At 41.3% G+C, this 25,370-nt stretch overlaps 1 protein-coding gene and 1 non-coding gene across 2 annotated transcripts; one reads left to right on the top strand and one right to left on the bottom strand.

Annotated features, from left to right (window-relative positions):
- Nucleotides 1-14,367: 14,367 nt before the first annotated feature.
- LOC138243348 (zona pellucida sperm-binding protein 3-like) lies at nucleotides 14,368-16,703 on the bottom strand. The gene is made up of 9 exons (XM_069198915.1): nucleotides 16,179-16,703; nucleotides 15,968-16,077; nucleotides 15,786-15,892; nucleotides 15,510-15,708; nucleotides 15,339-15,456; nucleotides 15,040-15,140; nucleotides 14,889-14,962; nucleotides 14,539-14,721; nucleotides 14,368-14,459 (listed from the first exon to the last, which is right to left on the bottom strand). Exons 1-9 carry the CDS (start codon nucleotides 16,701-16,703, stop codon nucleotides 14,452-14,454), a joined length of 1,425 nt encoding a protein of 474 aa, XP_069055016.1. The 3' UTR covers nucleotides 14,368-14,451.
- A 6,206-nt stretch (nucleotides 16,704-22,909) lies between these two features.
- Nucleotides 22,910-22,967, top strand: LOC138243877 (U7 small nuclear RNA). Its single transcript, XR_011192495.1, has one exon. It is a non-coding gene; the product is annotated as a U7 small nuclear RNA (small nuclear RNA).
- The last annotated feature ends 2,403 nt before the right edge of the window (nucleotides 22,968-25,370 follow it).

The raw sequence follows: 25,370 nt of genomic DNA, 5'->3' as shown, positions 1-25,370 counted from the left end.
TCTTTTTTTTCTGTTGTAATTTCAGTTGATATTAATATTAGTCATGATTTACAACTTTTGGACATGGTACATCTTGAATAATTTTGTAATTAGTTTCAATTTTGGAAAATCGTGCCCAGAAGATACCAAAACTGATAATGTTCATATAATGTGTAATGCAATAGCAGCATTTTGGGTGGGAAAACAAAAAGTATTTCTTGGTATGAATCCCAACACTTCATAAGCGGGGTTCGAGGACTTCACGCTTCAGATAAAGCTGTCAAAGACATCATAGATTTTTACTCAATCAATAGCAGTGTTATCGCTACCGAACACTAAGTATAGATCCTGGAAATACTTCGTGAGATCTTCGTAAGAAAATCCAAAATACTACAGAAGCAATCAAATGTATACGTTTCTTTTGGATCTAGAATAATCTAGGATAATTATGAGACTCAAAACATGCCTGTCTTTTCTTTTTTCGAGGACAAATGGATTATTGAGGTGTAAAGATGGGTTCAAAACCAAAATCATCTGCTATTGCTGCTGTTTCTTTGATAGTTTCTTCAAATCCTTCAATTGATCATCGATATCGAGGAATAATATTATACAAATTGTGGTTTTCTGTTAATTGCCAATTTTATTGTAATTACATATTTTTTTACAGATGTCTTGCATGTATCACAAGGTATAATAGTCGCCGTGCGGCCTCAGCTAAAATGTTTTAAAAATTACGACAAAAGTACAATTTGCTTAACAACATTCATGGTTATATCTATATTAAAATGAAGGTAAATATACCAAGATATTAAAATACAATTTTACATTCCTAACCTAATAATGCTTGTGAAGTTTTCCAATAAATCCAAACTGTAATTTTGAGATCAAATTCAATGAATGAAAATACACAAGTAGTTCACTAAACTGAGTTTCTTCCCTGAAATGATTTGCTTGCGAAGCACTAAGCAGCTTTGAACGGATCGCGGGAATCAAATATACAGATGGGTTCAGAGTGTGCTTTCCAACTTTTGTGTAACATTTTCCTTTGATAGGGCAGAGTTGTCTTCACAATCTGGGTTAAATAAAAAGGAGTGACATCAGTGTCAAACAACGGTTGTGTTCAAAATTTCTAATTATTTTGGTTTCAAGATCGCAATTTAGTGTGAAACATAGAAGCCAGCTGGATAAATCTGTTACACGTCATTTACAATGGCCTTTCAACTAATAGCCTGTGCAGGGCTCAAAGCCCAGCTGTTGGTATGAGTTGCGTAAGGCTCTGCAACATGCAGATGAGAAACTAACCTCTGCTTCTTCATTATAGACACAGTGAGCTATATTTGCGAGCCTACTGCTCCCAACGGGCTCTGTATTTGATTGCGGTACAAGACTGGCCATTGAGAAATGAAGTGAGAAGGGTGTGTACATTAAAAGGCTCATAGCGTTCTTGGAAAGGCTCAAAACACCACCCTTTGGGTTAACAACTGACCCACAAAGACTCATGTACAGCTTAACACTCCTCGGTCTCAGTGAAAGTGATACACTCCGTAAAATTTCCGGAGATTCAATTGTTTTTAATGGAAAATCAACAACATATACTGTTTTTCATTCTATACTGCGATTTCTGAAGGGCACCCTGTGAAAATACGAGTTTTGATGAGAAGGGATTGACATATAAGGTCAGCAGGCTTGGGGAATTTGACCTTATGATTAAAGCTGTGGGTTCAGCAGCATCAGAACCTGATCAATATCAGTTGACTCCAATAGACTTTGAAAATTAACTTCGGGATTTAGAGTCAGACGTGTTACAGTTGCACCATGGGGTACTTAATTAAAAAAATAGAAAACAATCAGTGTTCCTGGATCTGTTATCGAGAACAACACCTGCACAAGAGCTGCGCAGGAAAAATAAAATGTGGTCTGGGAAGAAGAGACTCTCTTCAGAAGAGCGGCGCTACTCACAGGAGGAAAAAAAAAAAGTCTTTTTTTTGTGAAGCTGATTTTTCTCCTTTGGGGAATTCAAATCCATAGACAGCTGTTACCTTGTGGCGCAACGGTAGCACGTCTGACTCCCAATCAAAAGGCTGCATGTTCAAATCACGTTGAAGTCAGCTAATAGCTTTTCAGGTTCTGCTGGTCCTGAACACAGAATTCACACCATGCAGTTGAGCTCTCTGTGTACACCACATAGATAATCTAAACAAAATAGAGCTCACACAGCGACTACCCTCTAACAAAAGAGAAAAGGCACAGTTCACATCTGCTAAACATCACGTCCGACTTCTGAGACAGCTACATCAGAAAATGAAATGGAATCCTGGAAGTTTCAGGTAACGTCTTTTAATACAGGTACAAGCAAACCTGCTAGGGAGTTTCAGGACACTTTTGTTTTATTAAAAAGTGTCTGAAGCCTGAAGTAAATGTAATTTAAAAATAAAATGCTATTGGGCATTAGCTGGTGCTTTTTGTAACGATTTGCTATTTCATGTTGGAAAAAAAGGAAACCGACCCAACGTTTGCTTTCAGGTGCAGTTCATTACATAATAGACATCTATTACTGTGGAGCCTGAATAAAGTTTACACGAGCCAGGTAGAAGTCGAACCTACAATCTTATGATTTGAAATCAGATTCGTTATTTATTAAACCTCTGGTATATCACATAACCTGAATTGCGCCATAGTGTGCTGGGCTGCTACTAGTAATACACCGCCCAGTTAAAATTTCAAAGTGAGAAACAGGTGTTTTCTACATTTTTATGAGTTTTAAAATATAATCTCTTTAAATCAGACAAAGGGTTTATGTGTCGCACTGAAATTCTGACTGATTTAGAATTCAAAATAGACTGCTTTCTTCCACAATGCCGAGAAATGATCAAATCTTTCACTCTTGTAGTAAAGCAGACCTTGACGGGTGAGCATTTGCTCCGGTAAGTTAGGTCACGTATCATGTTAAATCATTTCTTCTCAACACATTTCCTGGTGCACGTTTTCTCTATGAAAAAAAGGACATTTTTCCCTTGCACGATTTCTCGTTTTTTTATCAAAGCGCACAGAAAGAAAAAAGAAGAAGAAATAGTGTTGCAAAAGAACTCTGTCGCCCTTGGGAGATGTCAAACGCATTGGACACGAAAAATACCAGATAAAAGCCAGTTCTCTTCGTTTCTCAGTGTCAGGGCTGCTATGTAAAAGAGGCAATTTGCTCTGAGAGCAGGTTCAGCACTTACTGAACGCAGATGTCTCAGAGCGGTGTGTCCAAGTGGCTATAGAAGGTAATGACCGTCCTGTCACTGTGCCTTAGTTGGTTAAAGCGCCTGTCTGTCAAACAAACAAATCCAGGTTCAAATCCCAGCAGTGTCTTTCTTCCTATCTTGTGGTACAGAACGCACCATTTCGGGCAACCACAAAGGGCTTGACTTTGTTAAATGCATGTGTTTAGTTCCTTTCTGGAAAACTTGTTTTTCAAGAAATTCACACAGTTTGCAAAAAAAATCAATTCAATTCTTGGTTATCAGTGCAGAAGAAATATTACTTGAAAAGCAATCAGTGGAATTGTTTGACAGTCTCTTGAGAACCTAAGCTAAGTTTTTAGAGATACTTTGTCAGCTTGACATCAAGGCAGAAAACAAAAGCTTTACTGCGTCCTCTCAACCCAAATGCGCTTTGCCACCTTTAGCGTTATGCAGGGAACAACGTCTGCTGAGATCACTTTCAAGTCAGTGCAAATCATAGTGTTTTAATGTTGGTTGTGCTGGCGTACTGCTTCTGTCTGTGAAACTTCAATGTTTTGCTTCTTCACGGCAAATCGTTGGCGGGAGTTGAGCTTGTTAAATCTTTGCACACAGCTCCATCAGAAATAACAAATAGAACATTTTTGGAACAACAATAATAATAATAAAAATCTTTCAATCCCTTGATTGCATAAGAGTGCAAACCCTTTACAAAGGGGGTTGTAACTGTTGAAATGTAACCAGTCACATCCCAAATCATGAACAAAGGTTATTTTCCTTCACCAGACATCAATTGTTATATCAATGATTATTCATATTTAATATCAGTTCATCTCATATAACGAACCAGATTTCGGAGAACAAACGTTCAAACTGCACAACAGAACCTGAATCTATCTGCTGATTGTCACCAAAGAATGTCGTTACAAATTATCCGCTGAGCTGTTTTAAGTATCCGGCCACCTCTGTCCTTCCTACTTTGCAGTGGGCACAATTCTTTCAGTTTCTTCTCTTGCATTTTCCTTGCTATTTTACTGTCTCTTTCTTCCACAAGGAAATGGATCCACAGCCAAAATCCTGTGTTTCTGCAGTGTCAGTCAGTGTGGAGAGAAATACTTGCACAGCTCCAGTGCACAACTGCACCAATCGTTCTCAACAGCAGTGTGCAGTGAAGTCATGCCCAGGTTGTTTCCTGTAGAAGTCTCGCCTGTGCAGAAGATCGCTGTTGAATTTATGTTGGTTCTTCTGTTACTTTTTCTGCTCGATGGCCTCTATTAAATCAGGCACACCTGCTTCCTCAGCAAGTTACTTTATCGCTTCTCACAAACCAACATACTGCAGGCACCTCTAATACCATCACTGCTTGTGGGCCACGTGTTCCTGCTGTTCATGCACATCTAGAAACATTACTACTCTAGTACAAGAGGGAAAAATGAAACGAAAACACAACCACTTAAAAAAGGGTAGTGCTTTGCTGTGGCTTAGTTGTTAAAAGTTCTTGCCTAGTAAACAGGACATCCTGGGATCAAATCCAAGTGGTGCCTTTATTCCTGTCTTTTTGTACCATTTATCATTATACACAACATGCTTCTGCATTAAGTTTAATGGAGGTGTTCATTTAGTTTTTAGCACAACTTGTTTTTAAAAAAATCCACACATTGTGAAAGATAAAATGCTAATCTTTCTTATCAGTGCAGAAGAATTACTGCCGGCTGGCAAGAAAATGACAATATTTTTTTTTGCTTTAGTCAAAAATCTGTTAATGTAGAAAAAATACACCATGTGTCAGTTTGTATGGCACACTCAGTCAGGGTGTGCTTCAGTTAAACACAACGTTGGTAGATCAAACGCAACCAGAAACACACTTTGAATTAAACCGATCTAAACATTACCTTCTCTAAATGTGATTGAGTTTCTTTACACATCTTTAGCCATCCTGATGTTTGCAGAGATTTTAAACTTTTGACACGAGTCAAACTACAAGTAAATAGTTGAGTATCTAAGCCATTTTGATATTTGCCAATCACCGGGAATGTAGATATACATGTCTACGTGTTTACTTGTACATGATCTACTGTTTGTCTGTATATTATCTTTAAGCACTGTTTGCACTGTGTTTTTACACTTGTTTTACAATCGTGAGACTTTCTGTAAGTAAGAATTCCATTGTACCAGTACATGTACTGGTTACATATGGCAATAAAGTTCAAGTTCAAGTAAACATCAATATTTCTGCTGTCTCCTGAGAAACACAAGTGTAGAGTCAAAACACAATAAATAATACTGTAAATCTATTAAGCTAACACCCAGATGTGACAGAACAAATGTAAGACTTACACCCCCTTTAAATATGTATTTACGTTAAAGAAAAAAAAATATTGTCACTGACGAGGATGGGATTCAAACCCACACGTGCAGAGCACAACATATTAAAAGTTAATCACCTTAACCACTCAGCCACCTCATCTAGAATTGCACTCCCTTCAGACATGATTTGGTGCCCTTAAGATGACCATCTTTCTGCATTCTTGAGGGTCATTTTCCTCTTCCACCTGTAATTTCACTATTTTCCTTGGGAGACGTCAAGCCACCAAGCCTGTGCTACGCTTCGGTGGCGGGTGTAGAGGACACCCTGTTGTACACGGAAAGCACATTGATCTCCTTGGACATGTAAAGTGCCAGATAAAAGCCATTTCTCATCCTGTCTCTTAGTATCGGGGCTGCTAGTGCATTAAAGGAGGCAACTTGCTCGGTGAGTAGGCTCAACGCACACCGAATGCAGATGTCTCATGGCGGTGTCTCCAAGCTGCTTTAAAAGAAGAGCGCTCTGCCGGCGCCATGACAAAGTTGATTAAAACACCTGTTTAATAAAGAGGAGATACTTGATCCGAATTCCAGTGGTACCTTTCTTCCTGTCTTGTTTTACAGAACATGTAATTTGGGACACTCACAGAGGTCTTGATTTGGTTTAATGCGTGTATTTATTTCCTTTGCGGAACCCATCTTGCTTTTTTTTAACCATATAGCTTACGAAAGATGAAATGCAAGTGAATTTTTTGTTCACCAAAAGCATGTTAATGAAAAAAAGCAAGGTGCAAGCATTTCTTTGGTGCAATTGGTTTGCGTGTTCGGCTATTAACCCAAAGGTGGGTGTTTTGAACCCACCCAGGGACGCACTTCCTCCTGTAGTAAACATCATCAACGCAAAAAAAATATTTTTCCTCAAAACCTTAACTATTTTGATATTCGCAGTAGTAAACAATTGAGAAAAGAGTCAACATTACCGGGAATTTCCAATAATTACCGACATCGGCAACTTCCAAGCAGATAGTATTCACCCATGGACATTTATGTTCCAATGGGTGGCGGGAGAATTCACTTCTACTCCCGTTGCATCTTCAGCTAAAGTAATTTAAAAAACAATGCAAAATTGTTCGAGAACTTGACAAGCAAAAACAACAGATCACCGGAGGTCTATTTTAATATTTTCGTATATTTACCTTAATTTGAATATAAATGTTAACTGAAGTGCTTTTCGATATAATGTAATGCTGTTGTACTTTTAAAATATTTTAGCTGAGGGTGAGAGGGGGGATATTACGTCTTGCCAAACATCTAAAATAACTGTAAAAGGGGATGGCATTTTAATAAAACTGGCAATCAAAAGAAAGTTACAATTTGTATGGTATTATGCCCAATATCCCTCGATATTGAAGGTCAGATGAGGAATTTGAAGAAATTATCAAAGAAACAACGGCAATAGCAGAGGGTGTTGATTTTGAACCAGTGTTTGCACCTCAATAATCCATCAATCTTCGCTTGACAGGCTTCCTCAAGATATTCGGTGTTCTATACAAAAAATCGACTATTAAGCGCAAATGTGACAAGAGGCAAAGACTGCGGTAGAGGAGGAATAAACTCCACACGATGACTGTATGTATACTGTACGTCTGTCTAATATTCGGCCCCTGCAGGGGCATCATATTCGCTGAACTGCCTGCCAGCGTGTGTACGGGCTTATAATTCAAGAATATCAATGGTCAGACGCTTACATCGGGTGTTTGTGTTTGTATTATTTAGAGAATTGAAAAAACATTTTCAAAACTACAGCTCAAATGAAATTAAAAAAAAGTTTATTTGTCTCTTTGCTGTAACAACTGTGCCAAAACTATTCAGATACATCAGAATGTAACTAGATTGTATTGGATTTTAGGAAATGTATTTTTGCGCATTTCCCTATACGATCAGAATGCCTTCCTGTTTTCACTGTGTTTATTGTTTCTGCCTATGATCTCGGAAAGAAAGACCCAGTATCTGTTCACTGAAATAATCCAGGAGTTTGCTGTGGTTTGAGAAGAGTGTATGAAGGTAATGAAGGAGGGAGGACACGCGCATTCCGCACGGGGAGCGCAGAGCAATGAGCCGCGCCTGCAGCTCTCTGAGTCTTTTCTTATATAACCTCTGAACCTGGAAACACAGCGTCTCCAGCCCGTTTTGGAGATTTACAGTTCAGAAAATAGCTGTCTCCAGCAGAAACTGATCTTTCTGCTTTAGTTAAGGTTTGGTTATTGTGGGGGTTTAGCGCTTGTAACTCTCTTCTCTTACTAAACACTATCTACTGTAAAGTATATAAATACTGTAGAAGCTAAAATGCAGCTAAAATACTTCAGTAAGGCCGAGCAAATAGGAAAGTTTAATAAAAATGATCTATGTTCTAGTTGCCCATATTTTTTAAACTCTCTGTTCGAGTTCTGATATCCTCTCGGCTCCTGCCGCTGTCACTGGGAGAGTGGCTGCATTCCGTAGGGCTACAGGCTGATTTCACAATGCCACAATTAATGAAATACAGGGGAAACCGCAATGAAAACAATATGTTTTAATACATCTTCTTCTGGATTTATATTTCGGTCTTTCACCTTTGAATGCATACCTTGACCGTAAATCTTTACTCGATTACAGGCACCCCAAACATTTCTTAAGGGAGAAATCGAAGCCTATTTGACCTTTTGCTAATCACATTGAAGTGTTCACGAAGCATTTCCCTGCCCATCATGTGCCCGCAAGCCGGTTTCTCCGTTTTCTTCTTTCTGTCGTTGTCAGCGAGCACAAGAAGACAGGAAAAATGCAAGAGAGGGAAAAGCTATCAGGAGTGGGATTTGAACCCATGCTTCTATTTAGAGACCAGAACACCCAAGCAATGGAAAGACAGGAGTCCTGGAGTCTGGCGCCTAAGACCACTCAGCCATCCTGACGAGGTACGTAAGTTGGTGTGTTAAAAGCACCAGTAGTTCACAAAACTGAGAAATGCTTTGCTGGAGAAACGCCATGTTGCCTAATGTTGCCTAAACGGATCTCGGAAATCAAATATTCGGATCGATTTAGAGTGTGCTTTACAGCCTTTGTGTAATATTTTAAATTGTTTTAAAAAAGTGTGTACTGTGTACTACGTTTAGGACTAGTTAGTGTGGTAGAATATGGAGATCATCTCCAGCTCTGAGCTCAACTGCAACAACAAGTTGTGCTGAACAAAGTCAGTTCAGCTGAACCTTTGCTCAGTGTGGTGCTCAGGACTCAGGAGTATTGCTGTGGTTCTAATTAGCATGAACTGCAGGGGCTCTGAATCAGAACATTTCAATTTAACTGTACAGTAAGTTAAATTGCAGGACACGTTAAAATCGGATTATTACTGTGTCTCTGTCCCGTTTGTATATAACCGAATGTTTAAAAGATACCAGTAAGGACACACAACTACTAATGCAGTACTTATTGGAAATAGTCCCAAAACAAGTATGTCCGGCAGCTGGTAGACCCCTGTAATAATTTTGCAGTGACACTTTGAAGATTTACACTCTATTTAAATATTAATTTACTAAATTTCAGTTCTCTTTTCTCACACTCCCTTGCATAACTGAACTCTCACTCTCTCATACTAAGGGCTTTACATGCATTAGCTGTGATACAGATTCTAATAAAGACAGAATGAAACTGTTTGTTTAGTGTCTCATGGTGATCCTCTTCTCGATCCAAATTAAATGTTTAATATGATCCCTCGAGAAAGAAAGGAGTCAATTTCCGCCTGGAATGATTGATGCTCCATCAAACATTTTGTAATATCTCTGGAAGTTTATACAGTAGAATCCTGGTTTGTGGCTTAAATTCAAGGTAAACAAGACTAAGGAAACGAGTTGGAAACTATGTCGATCTGGGATTTAAATCATCCGGAACATTTCACATCATTGGGCAGTATGAGCCAGAGAGCAGCTCTGTTGATAGCTCATTTGGTACAGTAGAGCAGAGGACTGTAGGGGAAACAAGAGGGAATCCTTAGGTCGCTGGTTTGACTCCGACTCGAAGGAAGGTGCCCTTTGTGTATTTCATTCAAACAGTTAAAATAGCCGATCTTTTTTTCACTCAGACTTTGATCAAAAGCTCAATAAACGACGAAGCAGAGGCTCTTGTTCCGAATTCAGCTCACGTCTGATTGTCTTGTTTTGGCCAAGATCTGATCTTTTAATTCAGGGACTACTCTGTCTGCTTTGCACAGTAATTCAAAAGTAGATACAAATGTCACATTTTTATTTTAGATATAAAGGTATTCTCTATTTTCAAAGGATAGGTACTTAATTGGCTTTATGATTTGGTTTTGATTTTGTATCGTTGTATTATTAAGTTTGTGCTTTTTGTGTTTTTAACATATTGTGAACTTATTTTTGAAACAAATGCTTACAAAGGCAAACACGGCACACATCTGTTTATACCAGTGGTGAATTGTATATTTGTATTAAGTAGAAGCTACTGCGCACTTCTGGGAGTATAACAGGTTCGATATAAAGTGGCAAAAATATAAAAGGGGAAAATACCCCAGACTGGGTGTAAAGGCCTCGTTGTGACTGTTGTTTTATTGTTGAATACGGCATACTGTGCATGAAATGTTGCAGAAACACAATCTGATAGTTAAATAATTATTATTTTAATAATTATGTATAAGTATGAGGCACCGGATCCAAATATTCAGTTCTGATTTTTTTTAAAGTGATATCTTCCCTTCCTCTGGTGGAAGTGACACGATGTGAGCAATTGTTTTTTGTTCTTTTTTTTCACGTTGCGATCCAAAAAGCCTCAGATGCACAGTCTGACAGCAACCAAACCAGAATGGATTCTGCTGGGAGCCGGACTGAGCTCATTCTTGCTCCCTGTGCTGAAAACAGAATTAGCTCTTACCCGAGCACCATCTACAGCTGCTGGATGGTACTCTACGTCCTGCTGCTCCAGCAATTATTTTGACGGAAGACAGATTACATTCGCGCTTTTAACCTTCTCGCAGCTACAGGCGAGACTGAAGCTGGCGATATAAAGGCACGCGCTGGTACACCTTCTCTAACTTTCACAATCGCGATAAACATTTTTTTTAAAGACCTTTGAAAAACTAGATATAGATATAGATAAAACTAGATAAAAAACATGAGTTTTATCGTTTTTTACATTAATCGATTTTGAATCAAATTTGATCTTTTTACATTTTACATTTTACGTTGAAATGTAGCATGCATACCTAGTCCACCAACGGACAGAGCAATATTTTACGTGGCCTTCCAGAGCTTCCAACGTGTGATGGATTTGTATGGGTGTCTGTATGATACCACTAGAGCACTGGCGCAGTTGCAAAATCCACTTTCACACGACTTTTTCAGTGTCTTCTCTCTCAAATGGACCGAAGCACAGGAGCCAATATTCGGGAAAACGACAGGTGTTTAAACAGAGGATGTCCCAATGTCTGGGACAATGCATTGTGATTTTGTATAAACGCAAATGGTTTCTCATTTAAAAGCCAACAATATTCTTTTTCTCCCTGGTGCTAATAAGCTACCACACATGCGAGCTGTAGTGTGAAAGAAAATTAAAATGTCCATAGGAAGGCAGAATAAAATCCAGAAATGTGTTGGTGATATCGATAAACAGGGCTCATGTTCACAACAAAACTTTACTGTATAAAAAGTTAAAATTTGTAAATATATATTTTTTTATTATGAATAGTGTCTTTTAAACCATTCATGAAGGATTTTTAGACAAAAAAACACACCATTATATGAGAAAATATATTTACTATATCTGCATTTAACTCATTTTTTAACAATTTCAATTTCAAGGCTGATATAAATTGTTGCCCTGCTTTTTTGTCATAAATACACAAGCTTGTTATGTCTTGTGTCAGAAATAAACTGCATGAAAGTTGCTTAAGCAACAAAAAGTAAGAGCCACAAAGAAGACAGACATTTGCGTTTATAGTGCAATGTTATCTCGAGCCTTTAAAATTACTTTAAATGCAATTTATTTTTCTCTGTGGCTCTAAGGCTTTGTCATTTACTGTAGTTATTCAGGAGAACATTATGTTAATCGTATAGATAAAACGTTTAATATATTCAGGTGGGTAGCTACGTCAGCATGCGTATCTGCAAAGGAACAAGTAATACTGTAGGTTTATTCCATGCTGAAAATAGAAGAGAGAAAATATGTTTTGGCCGAAACGTACCAGTAAACTTTACATTAACAATACCAGCCAACGATACATTATCATTTCACACCGGTTCTACAGGAATCTACAGCAGAGCCCTGAGTTGACTCCCAGAGTCCCACTGAGCCCATAGAATTCCACATCACCCATCACTCCTGCACACAGTCCGCTGAGAGCACCTGTCCATAAACTACTGGATTGAGAATGGGATCAAATAATTCCCCATTTTCTTAATTCTACATCAAAGGACTGTTAAAGGTCTATTTGAAGGCATCGATTCGTATTCTTAAACCAGATGAACGCCTGGAATAAGTTAATATTACTTATAAATAGTCGTGCTACAATACTCCAGTTGAAGGCATGCTTCTAGCTTTGTGGTACTCTGGTGCGTCACAAATTTATGTTTGAATTTCTGTGGATGAACTACTATAGGTGTACCCTCGCTCACTTTCTTTAGCGACAGTCGTTGCTCTTCATCTGAGTGATGTATTTGCCTGTTTTTCAGTTCACTTCCCTGCAAGGAATATTTACCTCAGAGCTCTCTTTCACAGACAGCAGGCACTATGTTTGTTAACAGGTGTTATAGTGATGACATCTTTCTGTATGATCAGGACAGGAGCTGCAAGTCCACTGTGTTGTGGCTGCAGTACAATTCTAGCTTTAAATTATAATACTTTTTAACAGCGACAGATTCTTAAGATCACGAGGTGTTTATATTATTTCAGTATTAAGCTGTTACTACATTCGGAACTGTCCCATAGGATTCAGTGTTCCGTTAGTTTGGCACTAAACTGCTTAGTCTATTGCAGGAATTGTACTTAGTCCTGTCCTGTAGTGTCCTCTAGAGAGCAGCAGCTGTTTCCTTGGGCTCATTGCAATTGGGAACATTGTGATTACTGAGCAGGGGACTAAAGTCAGCAGACGAGCGAGTTGCAAATCGGTATTAATCTGGCGTACAGAGCTGCATGCTAATCTCTGGATCATCACCAGTTAATGTGATGCTGTTCTTACCTTGCAATTGACCCAATCTGACTACTGGCACAAAACAACTCTGTTATTACAAATAAACTTCTTGTGTACCTACCGTGATACATAAGTTTGGTGGAGAGGTTTGGCAGCCCATATTCAGTCAAAGGTGTGTGTGCAGATCACTGTGATATACAGGCATCAACAAACTGACATACAATATTAAATGTTTAACTGATAAAACCCAAATGAACCAAACCTGAATAAATTATTGGTGGAAAGAAGTCTTTTTATATAGCAAAAGGTCTCTGAGCCTTTGGTAAGAACGTTGGGTATATAACCCATTGTCCTCAATATTGGAAATGAATCCTTGAGCACTGCTGTTTTACCAACGGTCCCCAAAAGTGCTGCCATTACCCCCGTCCCATAAAAGCCTAACATTACCCTTTCTTGCATAAACTGTAGAACATGCCATCACATTTCAGTTGCAGTTTAATCTATTATCACCCTACTCCCCACTTCATAACCTTCACTCTAATTCTGGTCTCCTAACTGTCCCCCAAGCCCGTCTACACTGTATGAGTGACAAGGCCTTCTCCTGTTATGCCACCAAGCTCTGGAACTCTCTCCCCAAGGATACCAGAGTCACCTTCCCTAAACTCCTTCAAATTCAGACTCAACACCTTCTTCTGTAGAAGAGCCTTTACTGAACTGGTTCCATTCTTTACCCCTCTGCTCCTACTTTCCTTAGTACCACCATCCATGGTCTCCTCTGTCTATTGGAATTGTTTTATCCTGTGTATTCTTATTGTAATTCTGTCAAGTGCTTTGAGAAGCCACCTTTGGAACCATCACATAAAATAGTTTATCCTAAATCCTTGAAGCTTTAATAGGGCAGTGCAGTAGGGCTAAAAATTGACAGTGTTAGTGGGCCAGCAGGATTTGTGCAAATTATAGGTAGTCACAAAGGGAGACTAGGATTCACTTGAAATTCATGACATGGGACACTGAAACAGGGGAGAGGCTTTGTGTAGTAAGCGTTCAGTCTCACTCTACACAGTCTGTATTGCTGGTAGAGGTGGTTGTGAACACCTGTCTTCCCAGTCAAGTACTGGGATCTCCAGTCTCAATCCTAATACTTCCCGTGACTGTCCAATACTGCGAAACCAACACCCATAAGACAAGACCTCCAAGATTCTAACTGTACCATTATTCACTGATGTTTGTGCACCAGTATTGTTCTTCTGCTAAGGAAGGGAAGGCCTACTTTACACCAAGCCCCTGTTGACAATTCCTTCCTTGTGTTTCTTTTAGTCAGTTTGTGCAGCCTAGAATGTGACACCAGATCTCACTCTTACTGGGCACAACAGTAGCAACTCACACTCCATAAGCACTACCCCTCTTGGAAACGGGAGGATTTCCAGTATATTGAACACCTCCGTCTCTCCCACAGTAAAAAAAAAAAAAAGTCACAAAGCCCTGCCCAAGGAATAGTGTGGCCATCTTCCCCCAGTACAATGCTTTATTACTCCAGCCATTTTCAGTCCTCATTGGCAGCAATATGAGAAGCATTCTTGAAAGGGGAACCCCCACAAATACTTCCATTGATTAATGAGTCTCACTTCCCTTGAACTCCTCCACCCCATTCAAACCTATAAACCATAAAGAAACAAGGGCAGGCAGAAGGGTCTTTCACAGCTTTATTGAAATGTTGCCATTACAAGGCGAGTGGAGGCAGGAGAGTCACAAGGGCCAGGCTGGAGCCTTCATTCAGGCACCTGGGGAGGAAGAAGGAGAACAATCCAGCTGAACTGCAGGACACCCACCCCTACAGGAGCTCCTCCTGCCAGACCCTACCTGTCCACTGGCCAACATCTCCAAAGTCCTCTGTTCCCTCCACATCCTCACTGGTGCTCTCAGCATCTTCACTGGAGCTCTGAGGGTCTCCTTCCTCATCCTCAGTCCAGTCAGCTCCCACATCCAGAGGAGCTTCTACTGGTGCCACAGCCACCCGACTACTGGTCACCAGGCTCCTGGTACCTGTGGACAAGTAACACCCAGGAGTGAGGGATCTGCTATACCCAGAGACCCACAGTCTACTCATCTAAACAGTCCCTTTGTCCAGCATGGGATCATTCCTCAGTTGTCCAAGCATGGTTGTCTCTTGGGCAGAGATGCATCCACAAGGGATAGAGAACCAGACCCACCTTCATTCCGACTGCCAGCACACCTGGACTCACAGCAGGCACAGACCTCATGGTCACCATACAGCTCCTCCCACCTGGAGGAGAGGAGGACAGGCGAGGCCTCCAGCTGGCATGTCCCAGAGCACTCTCAGCAGGCTCCTTGCAGAAGTACCTCTTCGCCTCCCTGTTGTAGGTGCAGGACTTGGTCCCTGGTGTTGCTTTAGCAGGAGCCACAGCCATGACACAGTGCATGTACAGCTCAGTCACTTCATGCTACAAGAGGGAAGGTCACAGCATTAAGGGATCAAGGCCAATAGAGGGACAGAGAAGGACCTTCTGCCATCAGTGAAGGCAAGCTGGCAGCTCTAGGCACTACAGCTGCCACAGTCTAGTTCACATCTAGATCATGGATGTGAAAGCGGAAAATGGATCAGTAGAGCAAGAAGGCTGAGCAGCCTTTGAGAGCAGTACCTTACTGGACAGCTTCTTCTGGAAGAGGAAGGCATCAATTGTGAAGCGGAGCACATCCTTCTGCTTGGAGGGGACAAACCTGGACAGGCAGTCATCTGCCTTGCTGTCCACCATGCACCTGGGGACAAGGACAAGGATGAACCCCTGCAGGCTCTCAGGGCTCCTGCCCACCTCTCCTCCCAGAAGGGGCCGTACCCCAAGTTGTCGATCACAGGGAAACGGGTCTGCGAGTGCTGGTCTGGTTTCTCCGTTACGTAACACGAGTGGATATACAGCCTCTGCTCCGCTGTGGCAAAGTAGGCAGTGGCCTGGAAGTACATGGGCTGACCCAGGAAGTACTCATCCTTAGGAGAGAGCCGGACCCAGTGGGCTGGAGAGAGAGGCACCATTACACCTGCACACAGCACCCCCTGCAGGCAGGAGCAGCCACTCGCTCAAGGAGCTTACAGTTGGTGGTGAGCAGCACAAAGCTGTGCTTGTTCTTCAGGTCCTTGAAGAAGGTCCTTCTCCTGGCCCACGTGGGGACATAGCCAACCTTGTAGGAGTAGTGGAACCTGCAGGACAGAGGGGATGAGGGGCTTCTGGACACTTTCCCAGCAGCTTCTCAGCAGCGGCAGAGCCCTGGCTACCTGTTGTAGGAGCACTTGACCGAGAAGGGAATGAAGCGATGCACAGGTGCACTGGAGGAGGGCGGGGCATAGCGGAGAGTGTTGGAGTACACCAGGCGGCCCTGGACAACCTGCAGGGTCACAGAGGAAGGGATATTCCCTGGAAAGGCAACCCCGACACTAACCCTACAGCTCAGATCGATACACTGCCTGTAGATGAAGACCTGCTTACTGATCGCTCGGTGCCGCACTCGTGAAGCCCGTAGATGAAGTAGAAGTAACGGCGTGTGGTTCGGCTGACGCTGCAGTTGCCCGAGGTCACCTCCGATGGCCGACAGCTGAAGCCGAACAGGAGCCGACTGACCCTCATGTACATCCTGCTGGAGTCGCACCACATGGCCGGCTGCCGCCCTCGCTGGGGAGGGAACAGAACACTCTTGATGTAGGCGGGTAAGGGGCGGCTGCCGGCTTCGGGCTTCATCTTCTCCTTGTCGAAGTAGGGCGAGTATGCGTCTCTGGACACGGGAAGGCGGCGAAAGTCGGGAGCCAAGGACTGCGAGTCGTTCTCGCTTGCAGACAGGTCTTCGGAGGGCGCATCTGCCAGGCTCATGTCCTCCAACTGGGCTGCGTCTTCAGGAGCCGGGAAGTCGGCCTGGAGCGCCAATTCCCGAGAGTCCCAGCCAGCCGGCTCGGCGGAGATCAGTGCGGGGAGCCCGGCCCCTGCGCACAGGCACAGCACAAAGAGAAACGAGCGCATCGCCAAATTAACGTCCCGCTTAATTGCTACAGGAGTAAAATAAGTAAACCACCAAACTGTGTTGAAGCAAGAGAGCATAAAGTATGAATGAAGTGACTAGGTTTTTATACTGACAGGACCTGCTACCACACACCTGGTCACACTACCGCTCAATCAACACAATCAATTACACACAGAGACACGGATTGTTCTCAGCGTCTAATAAGAACCTGCTTCCAGTCTGAGGCGGGACTCCGTGAAGCCTCCTGAACACTTTCCCGTGTGTATCTGACCTTAGCAGAAGGGGTTCCATGCAATTACGACAAAATTAAATCACCCACACGTGTAGATTTGGCTCAGATGAATTTATTGTTCAATTAGTTTCTATTTTCCGAGGACAGTGTGTTAAACTCACTGTCAGACAGAGTACGGAACATGCGACAAGTCCGTCCACACTTTCTTTTATCGAGGGGGCTGTTCCATCAACATGTACCGCAATGAAAATAATTTTACTATTTTTCACGTGTAATTGCATGTCATATTAAAATGTGTAATACAAGCATTTCTTTGCTTCCTAGTAAAGAAATACTGATCAGCTTTTGACATGATCTGATAATAATTTGTCTGATTTTTCAGAGATTGCTTTTGCTTCGCAGGACTGAGAACCTATGGAAGCCCATTTCCGCCAGGGAGTAAAAAAAAAAACGCGCTATGGTATCACAGAATTGTGACTGAATTCCTTCAGTCTTAGAGAATTTGAAATTCAGTTGTTGGATTTCTTCAGGTCAGGATAAAGACTGACCCGCAAAATGCATTTTGAAAGTCCAAAAGAGTAGAGATCAAAATAACACAAACTGCTCAGTCCTGTTCTGACCCCTGTAGTGTGCTCTCTGAAGGCACCAGTTCTGTAGGGTTTGGGCATTTACTGGGACAATTATTAATTGTAGCAGTAAATCACAAAATTGATTCTTTTGATGGCTTTAGAATCCAACCATGCGATATGACTCAAACAACGCACACACACAGGTACTAATACACGAGGATACATTTCTTAATATATGGAATATGCATATAAACCTAACAGATCTTATCGAGAGGGTTATCAGAATACAAAGGGTATATATTCAGTCAGTTACCAAGAGTTACATATATCAAGAGGACATACGTTCAGTATATCATTCATTTAGACCGTTTCATAAAGTGAACTTGGTTACAACTTCTACATTAGATACTCAAAACAAGTACATAACTCTTAGGAATTAAATTGATATCAACTGGTTGGGATAACAATTGAATTCTCGAGCAGTAATGCAGTGAAGTTGAATATGTAACGCTGCTCTGTAGAGGTGAAAAGGATCCGATGCAGATGCAGGAGTCGCAGGGAGGTAAGTAAACGTACCAAGCAAATCCAGGAGCTGAGTCGTAGTCCAAAGGCGAAGGTAGGTCGAGATCCGGTAAAGGCACTGGTGGCGAACAATCCAAAACGTGAGACAGACTCGTGGTCGAAAAGAGAGCTACAGGGTCAAATCCAAAACAGGCAATGATAGCAAACAATCCAAGGGGCGAGACGAGATCCGAAGTCCGAAGGCAAAAGGTGCAGGCAGAATTCCAGGAAGGCAAAAGAGGGGTAAGAACGGTAGGCTGAGCAACAAGTAGAGAACTCAATACCGAGCAACGGGAATCAGGTAAGAATGGTATAAATAACCCGGCGTGCCGCACGGTAGAGCAATTGCAGGTGTGTTAACTCGTGCGGCGGCGCTTGTTAGTAGTAATCCGCTGCTGGTGCTGATTGGCTCGCTTACGTGTTGATCTCAGCTGGCTGGTGGTCGTGACAGAATACTCATCCAAACTCTGGGGATTCAGATCTCCTGCGGGCACAAAGAAACAGTTTCAGGCTGTTGCTGTCAAATCCGCGCTCTCTGGCTCGGTGCCAGGCTGTGCTGTGCGGCTTGCGACGGTGCGCTGCTGATGCTCACTGACCGGCTAGTTAGTGTTGGCTTTAACTAGCAAAGTTTGCGCACAGGAGAAAAGATGACTGTGGGTCCCAGCAAGTCAGGAAGAGGACCGGTTCATTCCTGATGAAGAGCAAGTTCTGAATAGTGATTCAGCTGTCCACAGTTCTGACCTGTTCACGAGGCCTGCTGCTGATGCTAACCTCGGGTGGATCCTCTGGTTACCCTCTGGCAACCTCCGCTCTAGACTCTTAGAACAAAGGAAAGTTCTGGCATTCCGACACACTGGCCGCTCCGTGGTTGTCCGGGCTGAGTCTCAGGATGGTCAGGAGGCGCTCTGTGAGAATGTCCTGCCCTTGGGAGCCTTCTGCTCCTGGGATGTCCTGCCCTGGAATTCTCCTTTGAATTCCCTTTAGAAAAGTCCACAGAATTCTCCACTGAATCTTCTCAGGCCCTCTGTGTTGCCTGTTTTTACCTGGAGGAACTTCAGCTCATTTATTGGCTGAAAGTTCCATTGGCATCAGAGTCCCACCTGGGTTACTCGGCCCTACCAGTCCCTGATTGGTTGATCAAGGTGAGATATGAGTCACTTACTCCTGACAACACTTAGGAATGCAGTCCAGATGTCCATCTGGCACTCCCTAGACAGATAGGCGCCAATGGATGACCATTGATCATGATAGCCAGGCTTAACTAAGTGCATCCCCCTTTGGGGGCTGTCCCTTATCAAAGGAAACCTTAAATCAGCCTGCATGAATAGTTTCTCTGTGGCTGCACCACAGAGATGAACAGAGATGGGACCATTTGGGAAAGCTCAGAACACTTAATTCTTTCTTATTAATAAGCATCGCTGCTACACTGACATTTGCTCTGCTTTAAGTAATCAATGAAGAACACAATGTGCTTCACTAGACTCCGGTCCAAACAGGATTAAAAGCCAGCAAGTATACCTTTTCAAATTGACGTCAGCAGGGACTAGATTGGCACTTTAACCAGTGCCTGATTGGCTCAGTCAGTAGCGCATGGAATTCTTAATCTCAGGGTTATGAATTCAATTTTGGGTGATACAGGTGTTCTCATTAATTAAGTTTCCTGTTCATCTTTGACCATGTTACATCTTGATGGTGACTCAAATTGAGAAAAAAAGGACTGATCTAGCTCCTCATCTGAGTAGATAAGTCAAAGACTCCGTAGATAACCTATTCATACCAAGCACTTGGATGCAGCTTCACCTATCACAACTAGTATTTAACATTATGATAGCTCCTGTCTATTTACACTATAATTTACACTAGTGTTTCCTTAAAAATTGCTTGTAAGAATGAGACATAACACATGTATTCCAATAAAATAAATATTATTAATCTTTTCACTGTAACAGTTTCACTGTGACTTGGCAGATAACTGGCAGTGATCACTAACCACACCGAAAAATATGGGAAAGCAATGGGGAAAATCGACTCTTCAACATGTGGAAATGTATTACTGGGAGGAGGAGTCCTTTTCTCTTAGGTCAACACTCTTTGTAAGAGTCAATTCTCCCAGCTCACATCGCGGGTTTCCGTAGTGTGCCTGCAAAGAGTGATCAATTTGAGATAGGTAAACATCCTGATTTTATTTAACAAAGCTAGATGCACATTTGCTAATGCTGCCTTCATTGTAATAGGCAGTTTATTTCTCGAAAGCATGTTATGTAAAAAAAGAAAAAATGAAAACATGGATAACAATCTTTCAAAGCTAAAGATTTTACTTTTGAGAAATGGACATTTTATGTTTCTGGGTGCTTTTCAAATGCTGGTTTTAGAACTTTGCTGTGCTTCAAGCATAATTTTTCACCTTATAAACTGGGTATTGAGTGTTAGGGTTAGTGTTTTTTATTTTGATGACTTAGTAAAATGTCTGGAATTTTTTCACTTTGATATTATAGAGCACTTTGTGTTGATGAGTGGCAACAATTCTCAGTTAAATACATCATGGTTCCATACTGTAACACAATAAAATGTGAAAAGGCCAAGGGGGGAATAGTTTTTATAGGCACTAAACGTATTACAAAAATATAATGCTTCATTTTATGGAAACTTCTTACTATAACCACCAACGCACTCGCTGTTTAAGCAATTGGGGTTTCACAATCCTCTTTCTCACTGGTAATGTTATGAGCAGGAAAAAGACCATTGAAAATGGATTTCAATCACTCAAAACTAATAGTTGTCACACCCTCTACAGCTAGAGGGCGCTCCCACTCTGTCCTGGCCTAGTTTCCCTGTGCTTTGCTTGTCCTTCTGGTTTGTCTTTGTCTGGGGCTATATATTTCTGGGTCACCCTTTCCTCTTCATTCAGTATTGAGGGTTCATATGTCTTCAGACCTGCCTAGCACCAGGCCATCTCCTCCGCGGCCTGAGGGCTTAAGTTTCTACCCGACATCATCTGACCTCCTAAATGGGCTAACACCCGTTTTGCCACTACACATAGGGCCTATTTTGCTCTCCTGGCCATTCCACGGCATGCCCTTATAACATCCGTGACAGAAGTTCCAATGCTGTGCTGCCCTTTTAATTAACATTGGCTGAAACAATGTGTTGTTTTTGTCTCTTAAAGGGTCTGCTCCTTTACTCCGTCTTGCCAGTGTCGTATAGAATTGAGTACCTATAAAATCTGAGACCCCTTTCAAAGTCTGCATGTGCAGTGGACATAAGAGGCTTGGCGCGTGTCGCAATTGTTGCCCTATCTACTAAGCCCATCCTCCAAGTTTGCACTTCTGTGATGTAGTCTCACAGGCCTGAGAGACATAGATTTCACACATGTAATTACTTATAAAAGCCAACAAACCTTTTCTGAGTGGTCTAAGGCTCTGTGTTAAGGTTGCAGTCCCCCTGAAAGCTGGGGTTATAGTCCTGACGTTATACTTCAACTAATTCTCAGTAAATAGATCTTGCAGTACTCTGAGTGCCAGCTAGCTATGTAACAAGTGCGCTATAAAGACAGAAATTACACATTGTTTGTGAGGCTGTGTGCTCCTGTATGGTCTAGTGGTTAGGATTCTGGATTTTCACCCAGGTGGCCTGGGTTAAACTCCCAATAAGGGAAACTTTTCTCTTCCCTTATGTTTTCCAAATAAGCATCTCAGTGTAGAAAAGAGCCCCGTTATGCACTGTCGGGAGCGCTAAACTTTTGATATAAGAGATAGCTTGTTTCCTCCTGCTTTCGAACTGAAACCCTTTGGTGTGTTAAGAGAATGTGACAATCACTACACTGCACAAGGTGGGGAGGAGTGACTTGCAGAGAAAAGGACTCAACCCAGGAAAATATTTCCACATTCTGGAGAGGAGATTTTTTCCATTCCCCCACTTTTGCAGCCTGACCTCCTCTATTTCTAGAGATCTGTAGAATGTGGAGAAAACGTTTGAAGTTGTTACTGCTACCTCCCCTCGCTTTGAACAATGTGTGGAGTTGTTTGAGTCAAAAAGAATGATAGTTCAGGCCTATGGGAAGATCCATATTCAACTGTGCATGTTGTTTTGTTCTCAGAGTTTGCAAAGATGGAGGACATTCGCACCTGGCTAAGCCAGTATTCTATAGTCCTTCATGGAACTGAGTTCAGAGGTGCTGACGGAATAAAAACAGGAGGTTGAGGAACACGGGGGTGTTCAAAGGCATTGAGGTTCCAGTCAAGGGAGCAGGTAGCCTGGCCCTGTCCATTATTAGAGCACTATAACCTAAAGAGATGGTTTCATATATATTGTTTTGGGTATATTTATTAAAGTTTCCTATTTTGTGATTCTTTGTATTTGTTTGTGAAATTAAAATAGTTCTTAAAAAATAAATTGAAGGTTTTTCTGAAGTCAGAAAGCCAATTTATTTGGTGGAAAAACAGATTGGTGAAGCTCCAACAAATAAATCCAGTTTATTTGTTTATTTTTTTCTGAAACAACTGAATTAGATGAAGTGTGCTAATGTGTAAACTAACACCCGTTTGAATAACTAGAAGAGGGGAGCAGCTCCATTCCAGACCAAGGGAGCTTTGAGATTGGCTGGGCCAGATCTCTCATTTGCATATCTGATTTGGAAATGTAACACTAAACCCCCTTCTTGCATGGATTTAACTTGCACTCAAGAGTCACCTACTGTGTATTGCCACTTCAGTTTTTTTATGAGTAGCTGTGATTACCAGTTGACAGCTTTTATTTGTTGAATTATAAATGGTTTTGTATTATCACCCTGAATGGCCTGTACTCAAGGTTTGGTAGGGTATGTGTTTTCATTTCATTTACCAAATGGAATTTTTGCTCTTTTAGTATTTGTCTAGAAGGCTCTCTGAAGTCAGGAAGCCGATTTATTTTGTGAAAAAAGATTCTGTATTAATATTAATGTTTCTCATACAACATAAATAGGGTCTTTTAGGATTAAAAAGATCTTGCGCTTGGAAGTCTTAATAAAGCTGTGTGCTTCCATACACTCGAACAGTTTTGATTCCTACTATTTGACCTTAGGTGTGGGAACGGGTCTTTTTTGCCATTTGATTTACAATTGATCAGCACAGTATAGAAAATAGACCCATAAAGCAACGTCAGCAGTGACAAATGTGCAAAAAGTGATCACTTGTTTTCGCCCGCTTTCAAACTGAAACCCTTTGGTGTGTTAAGAGAATGTGATAACCACTACACTGCACAAGGTGGGAATGGGTGACTTGCAGAGAGTGTTGAACTTCGAGAAAGGACTTCTCTCAGGAATATATTTCCACATTCTGAAGAGGAGATTTTCTCCATTTCTATAGTCTGACTTCCTCTTTTGCTAGAGAGCTGTAGAATGTGGAGTCACCTATCCAGCTCTGGGAACAGTGTGTAGATAACAGGTTTGTTACTGCCGGATGAGCACAGTAAATTAATACAGCAGAATAAACACACTGTGAGTATTTGAAGGGAATTAACAATCTTTTACGTCTCGCCATGTTCAATACTGCTGTCATTTCTGTAATATTGTGATTATCACGTTCATCACACATGCGCAAGATCCCCTGTTTGAAATTGGGCAGAAACAGGTGTCTTTTTATCTTCTCACATTTTGCACTCCTGCCAGAGTTTTATGGATCTTGTTTTGTCTTATTGCAAGAATTCGAATTTCCTGTGTCATTCATTACATCACATCACATCAAACAGCCAGCAGATCATGTCACCTTTCAGACAGTCATTCTTCTGCTTCCTAAATTTCCTAGAGACAGGTCTTTTCAGCAGAACTGACAAACGTGGCAAAGCAACCTGATAAGACCAGGTCCTAGAAGTCACTACTCAGTCAGTTACTACTGCCGAAATGCAAGCCCTTCCTCCAGCCTGAAGAAGTTGATCCTACATTACTCAGGAAGAAGATGTATCTACCAAACCTCAGAGAGCTGAGCTGGATTACTCCCCTTCTGAATGACATAACACTCTACCACTCGTCTTCGTGCACTCATGCTGGAACTTTGGGAGGCTACTGCAGACAGCAGAGGTTGGATCATACACAGAGGTTGAAATAGCCCAGCTGAGAAAGCCTTAGACTGATGCTCTAAAGGACCCTGGTTCAATCTGGGATATGGCATTTTGTTTCGTTTTGTGTCCAAAGTCACACTTCCCTTTCTCAGCCTGAATCCCAAACTAGAGTCTTTGTGTCCTTGAGTCCCTCTTTTACCGACACTGATGAAGTACAGAAATAACTTAACATATTTTGCACTCCTTATGGTGTTTTATGGTGGGACCTGTATTTCTCTATGAATTTCCTTAGTGACAGCCCATTTGTTTTCAATATATTTCTGGTGAAGTTATTACATCGATCTCCCCTGGTGGCTTGTTTTCATATCCCACTTCTGACAATGACTTTTCTTATGTCACTTTGATGGGAGTACAATTGGAAAAAAAAACTAAAATGTGTGTAGTTGTTTCCATATCAAACCTGTCTTCCATTTTATACAGTATTCCACAGGAGTGAATCAATTCCTTGTTTAATTTTGCAAATGACCCTGCTGTCAAAAAAACTAAATTCCCATGTAGCCAAGGAGTTGCTGAAAAGCAACTTCACTTTGATGTTTTGTGTTGTTATAACTAATTCATCTCCTTTTTAAAAAATAGATTTCTTTAGAAGAAAGGTGTCTCACACTACAGTTTAAATTGTAAACAGGTCATAGAAAAAGCTCCTTAGCTCCCTGTCAGGAATCAAACCCCACTCTCCTGTATGACAGGCAGGGATTCTCACCATGGTTAAATTGCAACCGTAATAATATTGACAACATTAATAAATGCATATATAATTGGAATTGAAAACATATCTAACACAGCATCTTTTCTGGTTATATACTACAATGCATTGCTGATATTTGTTGTTTGCCATTTAGGTTAAATACTGTCATGTTTTTCTCAGCAATCATCTTTTGATGTGTAAGTATAAATAATGATAATACTATTTGAATACATACAGGTCTTAACATTATTTTGATTAAAAATAGTAAGTTAATAAGCAATAAATGGCATATAAAATAGTGTGAAGGTGAAGATCACACAAAATCAACTACAAATGTGGGAATTTTACATTTTTAGGATTATAAATTGCATGTAGCACATTAGCAACACTACAGTAATGCTAATATAACAATAGTGTAAAAAAAATCCTGACCTAATTCCTTACAAATGCTGATACAAAATGTGAATGATTTCAGAGTTCCGGGGATTGGGTCTCCTGATAGAGAAAAGAGATGAACTGAGGCATG

This window comes from Lepisosteus oculatus, chromosome 14 (assembly GCF_040954835.1).
Source record: "Lepisosteus oculatus isolate fLepOcu1 chromosome 14, fLepOcu1.hap2, whole genome shotgun sequence".
Lineage (NCBI taxonomy): Eukaryota > Metazoa > Chordata > Actinopteri > Semionotiformes > Lepisosteidae > Lepisosteus > Lepisosteus oculatus.
Note: the sequence above shows the minus strand (reverse complement) of the source record. Positions and strands in the feature narration are given on the sequence as shown.